At 44.5% G+C, this 16,262-nt stretch overlaps 1 protein-coding gene across 1 annotated transcript in view; it reads left to right on the plus strand.

Annotated features, from left to right (window-relative positions):
• Positions 1-16,262, plus strand: part of CDHR2 (cadherin related family member 2) — a 284,644-nt gene that overhangs the window by 155,597 nt on the left and 112,785 nt on the right. Inside the window, exons 11-13 of the mRNA XM_085618291.1 lie at positions 2,368-2,486; positions 5,495-5,722; positions 11,092-11,247. Coding sequence (XP_085474417.1) covers positions 2,368-2,486; positions 5,495-5,722; positions 11,092-11,247 — 503 coding nt within the window. The remainder of the gene's footprint in view (positions 1-2,367; positions 2,487-5,494; positions 5,723-11,091; positions 11,248-16,262) is intronic.

Genomic DNA, 16,262 nt, shown 5'->3' on the forward strand with positions numbered 1-16,262 from the left:
CAGAGAACATTAGGGCTGCTAACAACTCCCCTAAGCTACTTTTTAAAGTAGTAAAATTCCTGTCCACCCCTTCTTCCCAGGACTTTTTTAATTCATCCCAAGGCTTCTGTGACAGAATGGCACTATACTTTCATTATACAATTCTGAATATTCACTCAGATTTTAATCTAAAAATGGAAAGTGAGTCCCTTCATGAAACTGCTAACTTGTGCCCTCAGTCTAATCAGCTCACTGAATTTCCCTGCCTCAAACCAAGGATTTGTTGCTGAATCTGGATCTCTGCCTGATTCCTGTTTATCTAAAACTTTCCAACTGGCCCTGGAACCTCCTGCTGACTTTCTGTAGAATGTGTTTACCCTCACGCTGCAATCAGGAGTCTTTCCCGCCCCCTAGAATGAAGCAATTGTCAGTCCACTGCTTTAAAAACCTAATGTGGACCCTGAGGATCTGAAAAACATCTGCCTTTATTTTCCTACTTACAACGCCAGCCAAGATACTTGAAAAGGTTGTTAACCAGAAATTGATTAAATGTATTGAGTCTCATGACGTCCATGACTCCTCACAAAATGATTTCAGGTGTGGGGACAGTACAGAGTCTGCTCTTACTGTGCCTTCAGACAACATCCGCCGCCAGATTGCTCAGGGTGGGGCGGCCATTCTGGTGATGCTTGATTTGTCTGCAGCATTTGACACCATCTCGCCAGAACATATGATTCAATGTCTGCAGTAAATGGGTGTCAGTGGGTCCGCACTTAAGCTCCTCCTCTATTTCCTTACCAACAGAGTACCAACTGTCAGTTGCAAGGTTTCAAGGCGGAAGCCTTTATCATTCCTTGTGGAGTGCCTCAAAGCTCGTCCTTGAGTCTGACTCTTTTTAACATGTATGTTGCTCCACTGGCTGAATTGGTGTGCTCTTTTTGATTCTAGGTGCTATTGTATGCAGATGACACCCAGATCATTGTGTCTATTCCAATGACCTGACTTCTGTAGCTGAGAAGTTCAATCATTGTATGTCCAGCATTTGTAGGTTGATTAAAGACAACAATCTAAAACCTAATGCTGATAAAACAGAAGTATTGGTGTTTGGCACTCAGGAGTCTATTTGGTCCACTATCTGGTGGCCGGAGGATTGTGGATCCCTTCCCACTCCGGTCAAATCAGCCAAAAACCCAGGTGTTTTATTCAACAAGACCTTGAGCTTTGATACCCAGCTCAGCCACACTACTAGCACCTGTTTTCTTATCATCGGGACTCTGAGAATGGTTTTCCCTTATATTCCTGTGGAACTGTGCCAATCAGTCATTATCGGACTAGTCACCTCGCAATTGGACTATTGCAACTCATGTGTGTTAATATTAATGCTTCCTGTCTTAACAAACTTCAAGTTGCCCAGAACGCAGCTGCTTGGCTTATTCTTAAAGTCAAGAGGCGTCTCTTGATCAGAGACAAGATTTGTTCCCTCCACTGGCTTATGGACAGAAAGAGGATTAGTTTTAAGGCTCTTTGCTTGGTCTTTCTAGCCCTGTATCAGAAAGGTTCCAGCCAACTTAAGTCTCTCTTCCACTGGTACACCCCTTGTAGACTTCTCAGATCCTCCTTCCGCAAAAAGGTGTTGGTTCCCAGATTTCAGAAGGCCAGGTGGGGAGGCCATTCTATCTCGGTGGCTGCTGCCAAACTGTGGAATGCTCTGCCTGTCCATATTTCAGAAGCTGACTCAATTGTCATGTTTAAAAAGCTTTTGAAAGCATGGTTTTTCTCCTCCCATCTCCATTATCCTCTTTGGGGCAATTTTCTGAATGCTTCAGGGTGCCTTCAGTTAGTGCTTTGACACCTCAGGGCATCGTGCGCTTTATAAATTCTTTTCATTTCCTTATGAATTCTTTTCATTTCTTAAAAGAACACAGAAACTAGGACAGTGGAAAATATACCTTAAGAAGGTGGAAGAAAGGAGAACTAGGAAGGGGCAAAGCTACAACAAGGAGGTTGAAACAGAAGGGAGCTATGAGGTGTCAGACCATATGTAGAAGGTGAAGAAAGCAAGACACCTTGAGGAGGTGAAAGAAGAGGGGGAGTATGAATTGGGATAGGTAGCACAGTCAGTTGAAAAAAGAGGGGTATTTGGAGGTGGGGGTGCTACCACGGTAAAGAAGAGATGGACTTTGGCATGGAGTAACATCCAAAATAAGGCAGAGAAGAAGGTACCTTGAGAGAGCAGGGAATGCATAAAAGACGCCTTAGGAAGAGAGACCAGAGGAGAGACAAAACCCCCACTTTCTGCAGTAGGGGCACTAAAAAGGTGCTCAGTTCTCAGTGGCTGCTTGGGGGGCATGAAATGACATTTCTTGAATCTCTTTGTTTTTGCCTCAGATTCTACTGTTCCCGGACTGTTCAGCATTACCTATTCCACCGGAGAGATCTTCGTGAGTGGCACGATTGACAGGGAGCAGTTGCTGGACTCCAATGAGCAGGTCATTCTGGTTGTTGCGGTAAGTGCGGAACACACACTTGAGACACCTGTGACCAGGGGCATAGGACCAGTGGGAATATCCAGAAAAAAGGGAAACTTAGTGATAAGGGTAGTCTGGAAAGCACAGAATGATGGGAAAAAATAGAAAGCAGGAAATAATTATACACAATGGGGATAATTTGTGCTTTGTTGGTGGACTTGCAGACTTGCTGGGGCACATTACATTAACCCGAATGCTCCAGGGCCCCAGGAGGCTGCCCTGTGATTAGTGTCACCTCTGTGCATATCAATCACTGTACAGCACGTTCACCTGTCCCGAAGTGTCAGATCGTGTGTGCTTTGTTGGTAGACCTGCTAGGGCAAACTACATCAACCAGAACGCTCCAGGGTCCCAGGAGGAGGTGGTCCTGTGATTAGTCTCATCTGCGTGAATATTAAGCGCTATATAGCACGTTCACCTGTCTTGCCATGCAGGCCACGTGCAGAATGCACCCAGGCTAAGCCTGTTCCAAGGGCAGGCCCATCCCTGCCCGTCATTGCCAGGAAGAGCCAGGGCAGGGCCTCCCTCCTTTTTTAGAGTGAGTAGACTCTGAATTATCTGTCACAACAGTTAACACTAAGGGGAGCGCAAATTGTGGACTGCATGTACCATGATGCAAACGAGCAACATTTTTTGGGATATAATGGAGTGTCCAGCCATATGCTGCGGTCCACAATTTGCTCTCCCCTCAGTGTGGACTGAGCGCAAATTGTGGATTGCATATACCATGATGCAAAGGATATGATGTAGTGTCCGGCCACACCCTTTTACCTGCCCAAACTGATTTTTATGACCTCCTCTACCCTTTATCACATGTTCCTAATGTTCATTTTTGTAAAAATTGCATTCTGGTCAATTGATTACACTTCATCCGTCCCGAGCTGGAGAGTACTGCCTGGGTGTGGAAAGTATGGCCCAAGACAGAGATTACGGCCCGAATCTGAATATAAAGATATGACTCGTAAATTACCTCTGTGAATACCAAAAGTTGTAAAGTTAGACTTTTGTTTCAAATTGCCTTTGTGAATCGGGACCAACCTGTATTGACCATATTATAATGTCATAAATTGGCCTGGAGCTTTTCAGGTCCTTTTCTGTAAGACGTACTCGTTTTAGTGACCATTCCTCCCCTACATTAACTATGAAAATCAAAAGATGGAGCAGTGAAGTTACACGCCTAGCATCTAACATTGCAGTAGCTAGGAGCAATTGAATTAGCCTTAAATGGATGGGGATAGATGAAGTGTCCTTGTTGGAAAAGGTGGAAAAAGATAACAAGGAAAACTTGTCAGTCTGTAATAACATCAAAGTCCTACAGCTTAGATATATATACAAACAGACTATAGACCAGAGAAAGAGAAAGTTACAAGAACAGGCCTGGGCTAACTTGGAACTGACAGCGAGAACTAGAGACTCCACACTCTTCTGGAGGGTAATACATTCTCTGACAGATGACTCAGAACGGAGGGTGGAGACACTTGTCGCTGCAACAGATTGGATAACCCATCTTGGAAACATCTTTAAATCTGGGACTGAGTATCCAGTCACAACCAAAGGTGACACAATCTTCATTCCTTTTGTTCCCCGGCAGTCGGTTAGTATTGCGGCGGTCAGACTTGCCATTCAAACGTCTGCTTGTGGGAAAGCCCCTGGGGTCCCAGTGGATGCATTCAAGTGTTATATGACATTATGGGCCCCGATACTGACAAAGATCTATAACGCAGTGGCCCGAGGATTTGTTCCACCAACAGTATAATTGTCAAATTTTAAAAAAAAGGGGATAGAGGGTTGCTAAATTTCACCACCCTATATTCCTCCTGAATTCATCCAATAAGATAATGGGGAGAATTGGGTGTGACAGACTAGATACTTGGGCAGCTGATGATCATGTGCTAAAAGCCTCCCAATATGGATTCAGGAGGGAGATGGGGATTGTGGAGCAGTGTACCAACCATAATCGTCTTATTGGCAAATACACGTTAGTGAAGAGGGGACATATTCATTTCTGCTTTGCTGATTTAAGTAGTGCTTTTAATCATGTTAACCAGGCCAAATTTTGTAAGACCATGATTGAAATGGGCACACCAGAAGAAAATGTACCACACTTGTCGGAATTGTATTCCTCCCTGACAGCACGGGTAAGATACGGGTTAGAAGGGGGATGTACGCCAAGTTTTGAGGTCACCAGAGGCAAAGTGCACATGTCTCTTTGGCCGGCCATCTTGCGACAGCCAACCAGATATGTGCACTTTAAACCTCTCAACAAGCTGTCTTAAGACAGCTGGGTTGAAAGTCCCGACCGCAGCATTACAATGGATGGTGCAATCGCATTCTCCCATTTCTCTATGGGAGCTTGTGCTGGGGACTAAACGGACCATAGCACAAGCTCCCATAGAGAAATTGGGAGAATATGTTCATCCCTGCACTGTGTGGCAGGCACCTCAGGAAGACTGCCACATGGTGCAGGGATTAACAGGGTGGCAACATAGGTGCCCCCTAGGCACCCAACCGGAGGCTGCAGGGTGAAGGGGGCCTTGCTAGGGACCCCCAATCTCGCATTCCACCAGACTTTCCATGTCGGAAAGCCAGATATGGAACGCCTGTCGGAAACCGACATCGTAATCCGTACGGCGGAAACGGCATTCATAGGGATTACACACAGGGCTCCTTAAGCCTGCCCGAATCCAGCTGAAATGACTGGCCAGTTTAACTTTTGACCACCTGCATCGTAATGCAACGGTCGAAAGTGAAATCCGCGATGAGACTCGGAAAGTTCGACCTGCAGTTGGAGGCTTTCCAAGTCTCATCGTAATAAGGGCCATATTTTTTAGATGTAAAATACCAGCCTGGCAGTGTAAGTGGTCTAGTGCTATTTTAGAGTCAAGACTCTGTTAAAAAATCTTCTTATCTTGTTTAAGGCCAACCTAGCCCATATCTGCTCCATTGCCAGTTCAACAAGCAACACAGCAGTGTTTTTTCTCTTCCAGGCTCAAGAAGCACATCTAAACATTTACAACCAAACTGCTGTGACAACCACGGAGGTGACAGTCCAAGTGCTGGATATCAATGACAACAGGCCAGAGTTCTACAACTGTGAGATGCCCAATTGTGACTTTATCACTCCTGAGAATAACTATGTGGGCACCATAGAGGAGCATGCTTCTGGCCGCGTGCCCGTAGAAGACCTGACTATCACAGCTCACGACCCTGACAAGGTAAGACACCAGAGCACTATTGACACCTCAACAAGGTTACAGAGTTTTGGTTTTGTGACACTCTGATAAATTTAAAGTGGACAAGATTTGTTGGGATGCTGATAAGACAATGTGGCCCAGACTTCCTGACCATAACAAGGTATGGCAGCCCAGGTTTTGATGACGCTGATAAAGGAATGAGTGTGGAATCTGTTGATTCTTGTAATATAACATGATAGGGTCTCTCTAACCCACCACTGTAATACTTCCCATCCTTTGTTGACCCAGCCGTACCAAGGCACCATTCAAACATGTCAGAGAGAATGGTGCCTTGGGCTCCATTCACTCCGTAAAGGTAGGGCAGCTGAAATCCAGACTACCCAGTCAAGAAACTAATGACGTATCTAATTGAGGATCTATGGAGTCCACCTTAACTGGTAGGGCACACCTAACTCAGCTGAGTGCCAGGGCTATGTGGCCTGGAAACAGTCAGCTATTACTCTGTAATCTGACGTGAGATCCATTAATGATATCCATACTTGGTCACCAGCATCAAACATTCCCTTTACTTACGTATCTGACTGAGTGAGTTGTCATTCTACCGACCAGTGTCGAAGTGACTAGCATCCCCCACAATAACAAGATGTTGCTTGTAAGTGAAGATTAGCTTATTCATTTCTCTTGCTTTATTTGGGTCTTAATAGTTGTAGCTCTACAAAGAAAAGCCAGGGTTAGGTCACACACAACAACTGTGGTATGTTGCTATGCTTGTTCAGCTTGTTTTCCTCGCGCACCATTGTTTTGCTTGGATAATTTTAATACGTTTTTAAGCCTTTTTAATTTTTGCATTTGCCGCTTTGCATCTTATTTCACTTATTTGCACCTGTCTACTTGCTGCTTGTTCTGCATCTCCCTCGGCCCCTGCCCTGGTCTGCCGTGGCTGCAGTGCCGTTGGGGCAGAGGGTTGATGAGCGTGAAGCTGTACCCACTTCTGGGGCTGTGCTTACTTCCGCTGCTGGAGCAGTCTAGTCGATCCAAGGAAACACTGTTTAAAATGATGGCTGAGCGGAAGCATAATGGATGCGCGCAGCGGGCACACCGCTGGCGTACCAAAGGTGCACCTAAGACAAGCCTGTCTGCGCCTGTCCAGCTGGGGCCAGGGGCCAGAAACCCTGACCCTTTGCAGCCAGGGTTAGATCCTACAATCCTGCGTTTCTGCATTGCTTAAGACCAACACCAAAAACACATTGTCCAATTTTGAACCCATACACTCTACCTTTCTCATGCGAATCCTGTGACTTTTCTTGCTCCATAGCCACCTGTCCTAGGGAGACTCAGTCGGCTACTCCTCTGATCGAGTCACAGGCTAGGGATGTTGAGCATAAGGCCTATTTGAATCACCAGGCAGAGCTCTCCCCGGCACAGCATTTTCTTTGTTTTAGCCAAAACTGTCGCTCCCTCCCTAAGCACCAGCTGCACTTATTTAACTTTCTTTGTGACGTTTATACTGATGCAGTATTCCTTACTGAGACCTGGTTGTATGAAGGCTCCCTACTTGATATTATTACAGCGCTTCCCACAAATTTTTCTCTCATGGGTTTAAACGGACCTCATAGAACTGGTGGAGGTATTGCCATTATTTTTAAAAAGCTCCTTAATTACAAAATTGAGGAACTCCAGGATCCAGATGTACGACTATTTCATTCAGCGCCTGGCAATTTTCGACACATTGCAAGTCGCAAATTACGAGGCGCTAAATGAAATGTACAACAGTGTTTTCAACACTGTTTGCGATTCCCAATGAGGTCGCAAATTGCGAGGCTCATTAATATTAATGAGCCTCTCGCAATTTGCGAGCCCATTGGGAATGCCAGCCCTCCCAGGGATGGTGGCCTGCTGGGTTCAACAGACCACCATGTCTGGGACTGTGTTTAAATAAAGCAGTACTTTTTTTAAATGCAGCCCATTTTCCTTAAAGAAAAACACGATGCATTTAAAACGAAAATAAGTGAAACATTTTCGTTTAATTTTTTTAGGGCAGGCAGTGGTCCCAGTAGGTTTTTGCATGCGGGGCACATTTTGGACCCCATTTTTTCAAACTTAAAAGTCCTGAAAATCGTCCTCCGCTTCAACTGTGTTGGTCGGATCACTTTGCAGTGCCTTTTAGTATTAGGGTTATGTCCGACCCCATCTCTCAGCCTGTGTTGAATTCTAAAGCCAGGAACTGGTCTAAACTTAACATTTCAGCATTGAATGAGCTGCTTCTTAACACGAAGCCTACCCTTATCTCTCAACCTGACTCGTACCAAACAGTGGCCTAACGAAAGTTTAAGGGCCCCCCCTGCAATGTACACAGAGGGGCCCCCACTCCGGATTTAATCCGAAGTGTTTAGGTATGAGTACTGTGCTGAGGGGGCCCCCGCGGGGGATGCGAAAGGCCTGTGTTACGCCCCTGGTACCAAATTTCTGTTCACCAATGGCTTACTGAGGCTATGAACACCATCTTATCACCTACTTTAAAACAGATGTATAGAACTCATCCTCCTGCCCCTTGGTTTACTGATGCCATTAGATTAGAAAAGAAACAATGTAAAATTCCAGAAAGACATTGGAGGAAACTTTATGCTGAGGAGGCCAAATCTGATTATTTGGCGGCGCTAAAAAGATATCATGCCCTTTGTAAATCTTTACTGAGAAGATTGTCAGTTCTCAACACTGTCAGAAGACTCTCTTTTAGATGGTGAAAGAACTCTCGTTGGGTAGTAATATCCTGCCTCCGCCCTCTCTTTCACAAAACCAGTGCGATGAGTTAGCCAGTTTTTTTCTAGAAAAAGTTGATAAGTTTCACAGCCAATTAGAAGCTGATGCTGTAGAGACAGAGAGCCAAGCACATTTGGCAACCCCTATGGGAAGTGATGAGGAAGTCACTCTTCCGGTTAATGAGTTGGAGGAGACCACCAAAATTAGGGCATGATCCTTTCTGGATCAGGCATCACTAAAGAATATGCTGCAATCTATTAAGTCTGGCTCTCCACTGGACCCCGTCACCGCCAAACTCAGACTTTTAGATGATTCCGTTTTAACAGATATTCTAAAGCTTCCTAATACCTCTCTGAGTGTAGGCAGGCATTGTACCCCAGAATTGGAAGCATGCTCTGTTTCTCCCCTCCTAAAAAAAAGCTGACTTGGAACCTTTCTGTTGGTCAAGTTTCCATCCTATTTCCCTCCTTCCTGTCTTTTAGGCAACATTTTGGAAAAGCATGTTAATACGCAACTTTCCACATTCATTGAGACCCATCAGCTTTTCCATCCTTCACAGTCTGGTTTCAGGGTGACGCACAGCACCGAGTCTGACCTTCTTGGGGTTACTGAATGTCTTAGACAACATCTTGACTCTGGAGGCACGGCTGCTCTCAATCTGCTTGATTTGAGCGCTGTGTTTGACACAGTGTCTCTCTCACTTCTGACTTGCAGACATGAGTCTTTGAGTATTGAAGGCTTGGCCTTGAAGTGGGTGACCTCCTTTTTTTAAGGACTGCACCTTCCAGGTCTTTTCAGCTAATGCAAGATCAAAGACACTAGCCTTGGCCTCTGGCGTCCCCCAGGGATCTATTTTGAGCTCCTTGCTCTTTAACATCTACATTCGTTCTTTAGCAGATGTAATTGAGAAATGTGGGCTCACCCTTTTTTCATACGCTGATCACACTCAGATCAACTTTTCGTTATCAGCTGGCCAACATGATGACCCCTCGCTGCTTCACTCAGGCCTGAGGAATATTTCCTTATGGATGAACAAAAATGCACTGAAACTCAACTGTGATAAGAAAGAGGTCATGGTCTTGGGCAATAACCCTGATCTCTGGGGACCTAGCCACTGGCCGGACTCCCTTGGGCTTCTACCCTCTCTGTCTACTAAGGTCAAGAACCTCGGTTTTATCATTGATAACAAACTTTCCTTGAAGCCACAGGTGTCTAAGGTTCCTGCTGCCTGTTTTTCAGTCCTCAAGTGGCTGATAAAAATCCTTTGGTTAATCCTCTTAACAGCGCAGAGAACGGTCCTTCATGCTCTGGTCATATCCAGACTGGATTTTGGAAATGTGCTGTACCTAGGCGCGGATTAGACCTCAATTAGACGCCTCCAAACTATTCAGAATGTGGCTGCCCGGTTACTTTTATGGCTACCAAGACATGCTCCTGTCTCTCCTCTGCTTTAGGAACTGCACTGGCTTAAGATCTCGTAACACATAGAATTTAAGGCACTGTGCTATATGTTCAAGGCCAAACATGACCTAGCGCCCTTATACATCCTAGGACGGGTGACTCCTTAAATGCCTATGCGTTTGCTGAAGTCCTCTAGTCACTCTCTGTTCACCACACCCAGGTTTCAATTCACCCGTATTAAAGGACACCCTTTTGCCTACCTTGGTCCTTAACTGTGGAACTCTCTTCCAGCCACTCATAGGAACAGTAACTTTTTATTGGCTTTTTGTAAAAAAATTTAAAACGTGGCTTTTCTAGCTATCTGCTGGCGTCACTGTTATCTGCATCTATCCTGCGTCAGGAAACCCATCGGTGTAGCTGCGCGCATTAAAAGTCTGTCAAATAATAAATAACTTGGATCTCCGGAAATAATCCATATTCTCTTCCTATCAGGTCTACTAACCATATCTCACAAAATAGAGAGCGCTATTATTTAAAAAAAAACACAAACAACTCAGCACGTCAGCATGCACCAAAAGCAAAGATTATGTTTAAAAGGTCTACAATTACGTTGAAGTAAGTGGAAAATATCAAATTTAATTGAAACAAAGAATGAAAAAATATTTTTTTTTTATTCTGAGTGTGGTATATCCTCGCTAACTTTGTACTGGCATAAACCAAAACAGTATTCCACTTCTCTACTTCTTCTGATTTAGATTTAATTGAGTTCCCATTACTAGAATATTTTTTCCCTGGTGTCGCTGTGTTCATTAAAAGATGGTGCAGTGGTATGGTAACCGGTCTTCATGGCAGAATGTTTAGGGTACAGGTAACTTGATTATAGGTGAGCTGGAGGTCAGGCTTTATATCTATTATTAATGCTCTGTGTGGATCTCTGTGGAGATAGCAGTAGTGTTACAGGTAAGAACTGAGCTGTAACTGCAAAGAAGACATGCTAGATGACCCATTCCATTTCCTCTAATTTCCCTACATTTATCCTGACCAGTATACTCTGCCCTCTTACTGTTGTTCATTCTCTCACTTTCCTTCTCAGACTCCTTATCTCCATCTTTGTTTCCACTGATAGAGGTTTTGCAAGGGGGAGCCATTTTTTTGCCAATCTTTGGTCAGGTCAGGCTCATATCATGGATGCAAGTCTCACACAGAGCACTCTGCTTGTTTTCGCGCAGCTGTTAAATGGGACCTTCACTCTGACCCTGGAGGGCCCCGATGCAGCCGCCTTCTCCGTCGCCCCAGCCAAGATCGTGAACACCGGCGAAGTGCAGATACAGGTCAGAAACCCCGCTGCAGTGGATTACGAGGTGCTGCAAGTCATGCATGTTGTGGTAAGTTGGGTGCCACTGGTCCAGAGCTCACAACTTCTCCAATGTTAGTTTCTTCCATCGATTGATAGGTGACATGGCGTCTCATTGCTGTTGGATGATAACTTTTCATAACCTATTTTTACTTACTACCAAAAATAACTTTATACATCCAGGTCAGATTTTCTGTTAAAAAAGAGTCCTTCGAAGGTGTGGTACATTACAATTAAAACAAGCATTGGCATAGCCAATAGGTCTCGCTTTTGGGACCTTATAAGTATTTAGTTTTGCAGCACAATATCCTTGGTGCAACAACATCACCTGTGCTACATGTACAAAACCGAGGACACAGAATGGGTGAAGGAATAAGTGGGCGTGGAGTTTGTTAGTATGATGGGGGAAAAGGGATGAGTGGATCTCAGTGGGAGAGAAATGGGGAAGAAAGAGGGCAAGAAGCAGGTGTGATCGATATATTAGTGAGGTTGAGTTATTTACAATGTTTTGCATTTATGGAAAGTTATGTTACATACCTGTTGTAATAAAAGTGACCATTTCTGCTTACAAAGTAATAGTGGTATGGGATTTATTGTGTGACAAATATTGCTGCCTCATGATCATTAAACGTTAAACACGAGAAAAAGGGGGTACTACACCTGTGCCAGCAGATAAACATCGCCCAGTTGCTCCAGTGTGGTGTCAGTACAATACAAAAAATAAGTAGTGGTACATACAAAGCATTTAAAAATAGGTTTACATGTTAAGTATTAACATAAAACGTTTGGGCCTTGTCCATAAAAGCAACCACCAACAGTTACACAATAACTGTTCAACGATGCAAAACAGACAATCAGATCAAATTCAAGAAGCAATGCACGCAGTAGGGCAGTGTCATAAGGTCGGCAAGGGTGATGAAATCACTTGTAGGCGCCATGTTGTCACTGGCGGTGACATCATCAGAGCCACCTTTAAACACAATCGGGATAAAATGATGGGCAACCTGCGGTTTCAGAAAATAAGTATAGCCTTGGGAGACAGAAGCAAGTACTTGTCACCTGGAAGAGTAAATCGAGTACGTGAAAGGTAAAGAAACAACCTAAATGGCTCCAGCTTGAGTAATTAACTTTCAGTGAAAGCACCCCCTTCACCGCCCTAAAAAATACTGCATTGAATAATGTTTGCCGGTAAGTAATAAATGAAATAGCCAAGCAATTGAGCATATCACTAAATAAGAGAAAATGTAAGGGAAAAATAATGTAAGGCTGTGCTGAAATTCTGAAGTAGTGGGTCGTGGTAGGAGGAGCCCCAGCCTCTGCTCAGCCTCCGGCACGAGGCCAGACTGTCATGGAAACCTGTTGTCAAAAATCTCGTTTCCAACCGACTTGCCTTCCCTCCTTCCACCCCACCAATACCAAACTTTGTAGCCTCTCAAATGCCTTCGATCCGGCGTTTTAGGAACAAGCAAAAGTAAATGTTCTATGATAAAGTGAGCAAAGTTTGAGAAGTCGCTAAACAAAGAAATGTTTATGCGCAGAAATCTTTGTTGGGATGTGAAACCCAACCCCATGTGCATATTTTGAATGGCGCACGACAGAGCCCCCATCCCAATAAAAACGCTCGTTGGGATGTAAGAACTGTCACACAATTACAGCCTCCTCCTGACCCAAACACCCAAAAACGCATTAAATACATAACTTTTAAATTTTGAAAGATGCGCTCCAACTGCTAGGGGTGGGAGCACAACTACTGTTCTCCCTGTAAAAGGGATCTGTGTGATCCCATTGAAATGTAAACCTGGAAACGGGGCGAAAATGGAAGGTCCTTCTGACTAATTAAAAAGCAAATGACTTGCCTCAAAGGGGGAGGGGTCTTTGGGACCGGAGTACGTGATAACTTCAGACCTGATGGCGAGAGGCAGTCCCTGCTGTGTGCAAATGGCAGATGGGAGCAGCCCGCCCTGGCAGTCAGCAGAGCACCCCCTAAAAAAAAAGCCCACAACAAAAACACGCCACGGGCCGGGAGACCTGCGGAAATCCCCGGTTTTAGTGCTACACCCACCACCCACGGCTCCTACATCAGGAGGGAGGGAGGCTGATTCCGGAAGGCAGGAGCGTGGAGGGGTGGTAGGGAGACTGAACTATCACGGAAGGCAGAGACATAAAAATCACAGTATAGTTCAGTTCGATGCAGTGCAGTCGGAAGAAGCTTTGGGCACGGAAGGTACCAGAGAGGGTGCATGACGAGAGAGGCGGGGCATCGTTGCAACCAGGACAGCAAAGAGGGAGCATAAGAGAAAGGCAGGGTATCAAGAATAACGAAGTGGGTAAAAGGAGAAGCAAGTACCATGGAGGGTGGTAGGAGTAGAGATGAGGGAGGGAGGGGCAGCCATGAGAGAAAGGCTGGGGCACCTAGGAAGCAGACAGAGCGAGCACGGGAGAGGAAGGCAGGGACACAGAGAGTTGCTGGTACGGACTTGGGGGAGGAAGGTAGGATTGGAGAGTGGCAAGGAGGAAGTGTAAGAGAAGGCAAGGGAGCAAGAAGCAAACAAGTGGGAGGGGTGGGGGGAGTGCACGTGTGCGCGCTAAGCAGCAAAAGGAAATTTTTAAAAAAGCACGCGAGTGGTGCAGGCACATTAGTGATCGCGCTGGAAGGGAGGCAGATGGCGGCTGCGCGCGTGCACGCACGCGTAACCGCAAGCTTGAGGCCAGCGAGGTTTGGTAGCACTTTGAAAACCCCAATCCTAAATGTCTCGCAGAGCAGCGCATGCGCTGGCTCAGGCAAGAACTAAAAAGTATATTTCAAGGAGCAATCCAGTGAATTATGTCTCTATGGGTCTCAAAAATCAGGTAGAAAACCATCAAACATGATTGCCCCTAGTCAAGAAATCCCTTAGACCTTTCTGTTGAACAAAAAGGATCAGTGAATGTTGATTCCAAATTGTGAACTGCACACATGTTGACCTCTGTTTTGCTTCTTTTCCATTAAGTATTTAACTGACTTGCTTAGGGCTTTTTAAGAGTTTTGTCGCTATATCACAGAACTAAATAGATAAATAGAAAATCTAGGGGAAACAAATGCTAGAGAACCAAACTTACACATCTATGGCATGTTTTTCTGCAATGGCGGGAGGTGAATGATGCTTTGTCAGAAGGCACGGTCCTCTGTACCTGTCAGATATGGCTGCGGGCTGTTGTGCCCCACAGTGGGCAATATCACTCCAGAGATGTGACCCATGCTTAATTTGTGCTGGTGATTGCTGGCGGTGGGAGCTGGTGTGAAGAAGGCAAACGGTGGAACCACAGATAATATAGAAAAGGGTTATTGTGCTAAAGATCCCCAGTGATGGAAAAAGATGTTAACAGGTCGAGTAGAGAAAAACAACTCTAGAACATAAAATCTTGGAATATAGTCTCGCACTACCCGTGAAATAAAAGGCTACTGAAAGACTAAAAGAACTACAACTAGAATACACAAACTATCATTACAACATGCCTCCTTCCTGGCAATAATAAAATAGTTAAGTCATTTATTCAAATTTGTTAGGTACAATTCTATACCTTTTAGGACGTTCCTCATTTTTGTCAATGACTACATTTTCATCATCAATAAAAATGGAAGTGTCATGAGCAGAAGCATGACTCATGTTGGTTTCCACGCTCTTTGAAAAGGCGCCATGCACATCCATCAGACTTTTGATCTGCACACACACACTTGACTTACATGAACCATCCGAACCAAAAGAAAAATTGTAAAGCAAAGCATTGACATGAAATTTCCACAGTAAAGAAAAGTCAGCATTTCAATCCATCAATAGGTACTGTAAAGTCCACTTTAATCCAATTCATCTGTTCGAGCCAAAGGAGATGTTATCCATAAATCTTCACATGAAAATAGTTGAAGTTCACACAGCCAATGAAAAAATTCCAACCAAAGCCAGCATATAACAGTTCAGCCAACACGTGTTTCATCGATAGGCATGTGATACCTCAACTTCTTCTGGGCTGATACGTAGGAAGAGTCCGCTTAGTCACAAATAATTCCAAAGTAATAGGTCCAGTATTACCGGGGCCATAATCAGTAATAATACACGCTGCGGTATACCGACAAAGTATCAGGATCAGGAGAGTACTCCTCGTGATTGTTACACTGCAGTGGGGTGGTTGAAATTAAACTCGGAATATGCTCGGTGGTGCCACAGCCACACCGCCAGCATATTCCTGTCCCTTTCCGCTGCACCACCGCCGCAGGATACTGGCGGACACTGCAGTCATGTGACAGCCTGACCGTCACACTCGAAATATGGCGGGTGGACCCGCAGTGGTGGCGATGCTCAGACCACCACCACAATTAAGGTGGTCCGAGGACTGCTGTATTTGTAATAAGGCCCTTAGACACATTGTCTCTCCTTTTTTAACATTCCTAATTTATGTGCATCACCCATATGTAATATTAATGTCAATATCCTCTGCCTGACATTATTCTTAACTTTACAGACATTTCCTTAAGATTAATAATACGCAATTCATTTTTCATCCATGAAGGATTGAGACTGGTGTGTTATCCTTCCATTCAACATATCAAATGGTGAGAACCCTGTGATAGGATGAGGCGATGAGGTGTAAATACCGAAATGTTTTCTGATGCAAACTTTGTAAAGTCAAGTTTATTAGCTAACGAAACCTGAACAGCCTCAACAATAACCCTGTTAAACCTCTCAAGAAGACCATTCATATTAGGAGAATATAATGCCCTTTTCCTATGAAAAATGCCTCGGTTCTTAAAAATGTTTGCAACTTCTAGATGTAATTTGCATCCCATTATTAGTGACAATACAATTAGGCAAATTTTCCCTCATAAAACACTCATTAGGGAATCTAGTACGTATACGTGGTGGGTTGCATCGTCCACTTAACTTTAACCCATTTGGAAAAATAATCAAAGAGAACAAAAGCATATAGTTTCCTTTGAGTGACATTTTCAGAGGGACTTAAAAGGTCTACGGCAAAGTTTTTCAAGGGCCAATTGGGAAACTCTGTATGTAC

The sequence above is a fragment of the Triturus cristatus genome, chromosome 7, assembly GCF_964204655.1.
Source record: "Triturus cristatus chromosome 7, aTriCri1.1, whole genome shotgun sequence".
Classification (NCBI taxonomy): Eukaryota; Metazoa; Chordata; class Amphibia; order Caudata; family Salamandridae; genus Triturus; species Triturus cristatus.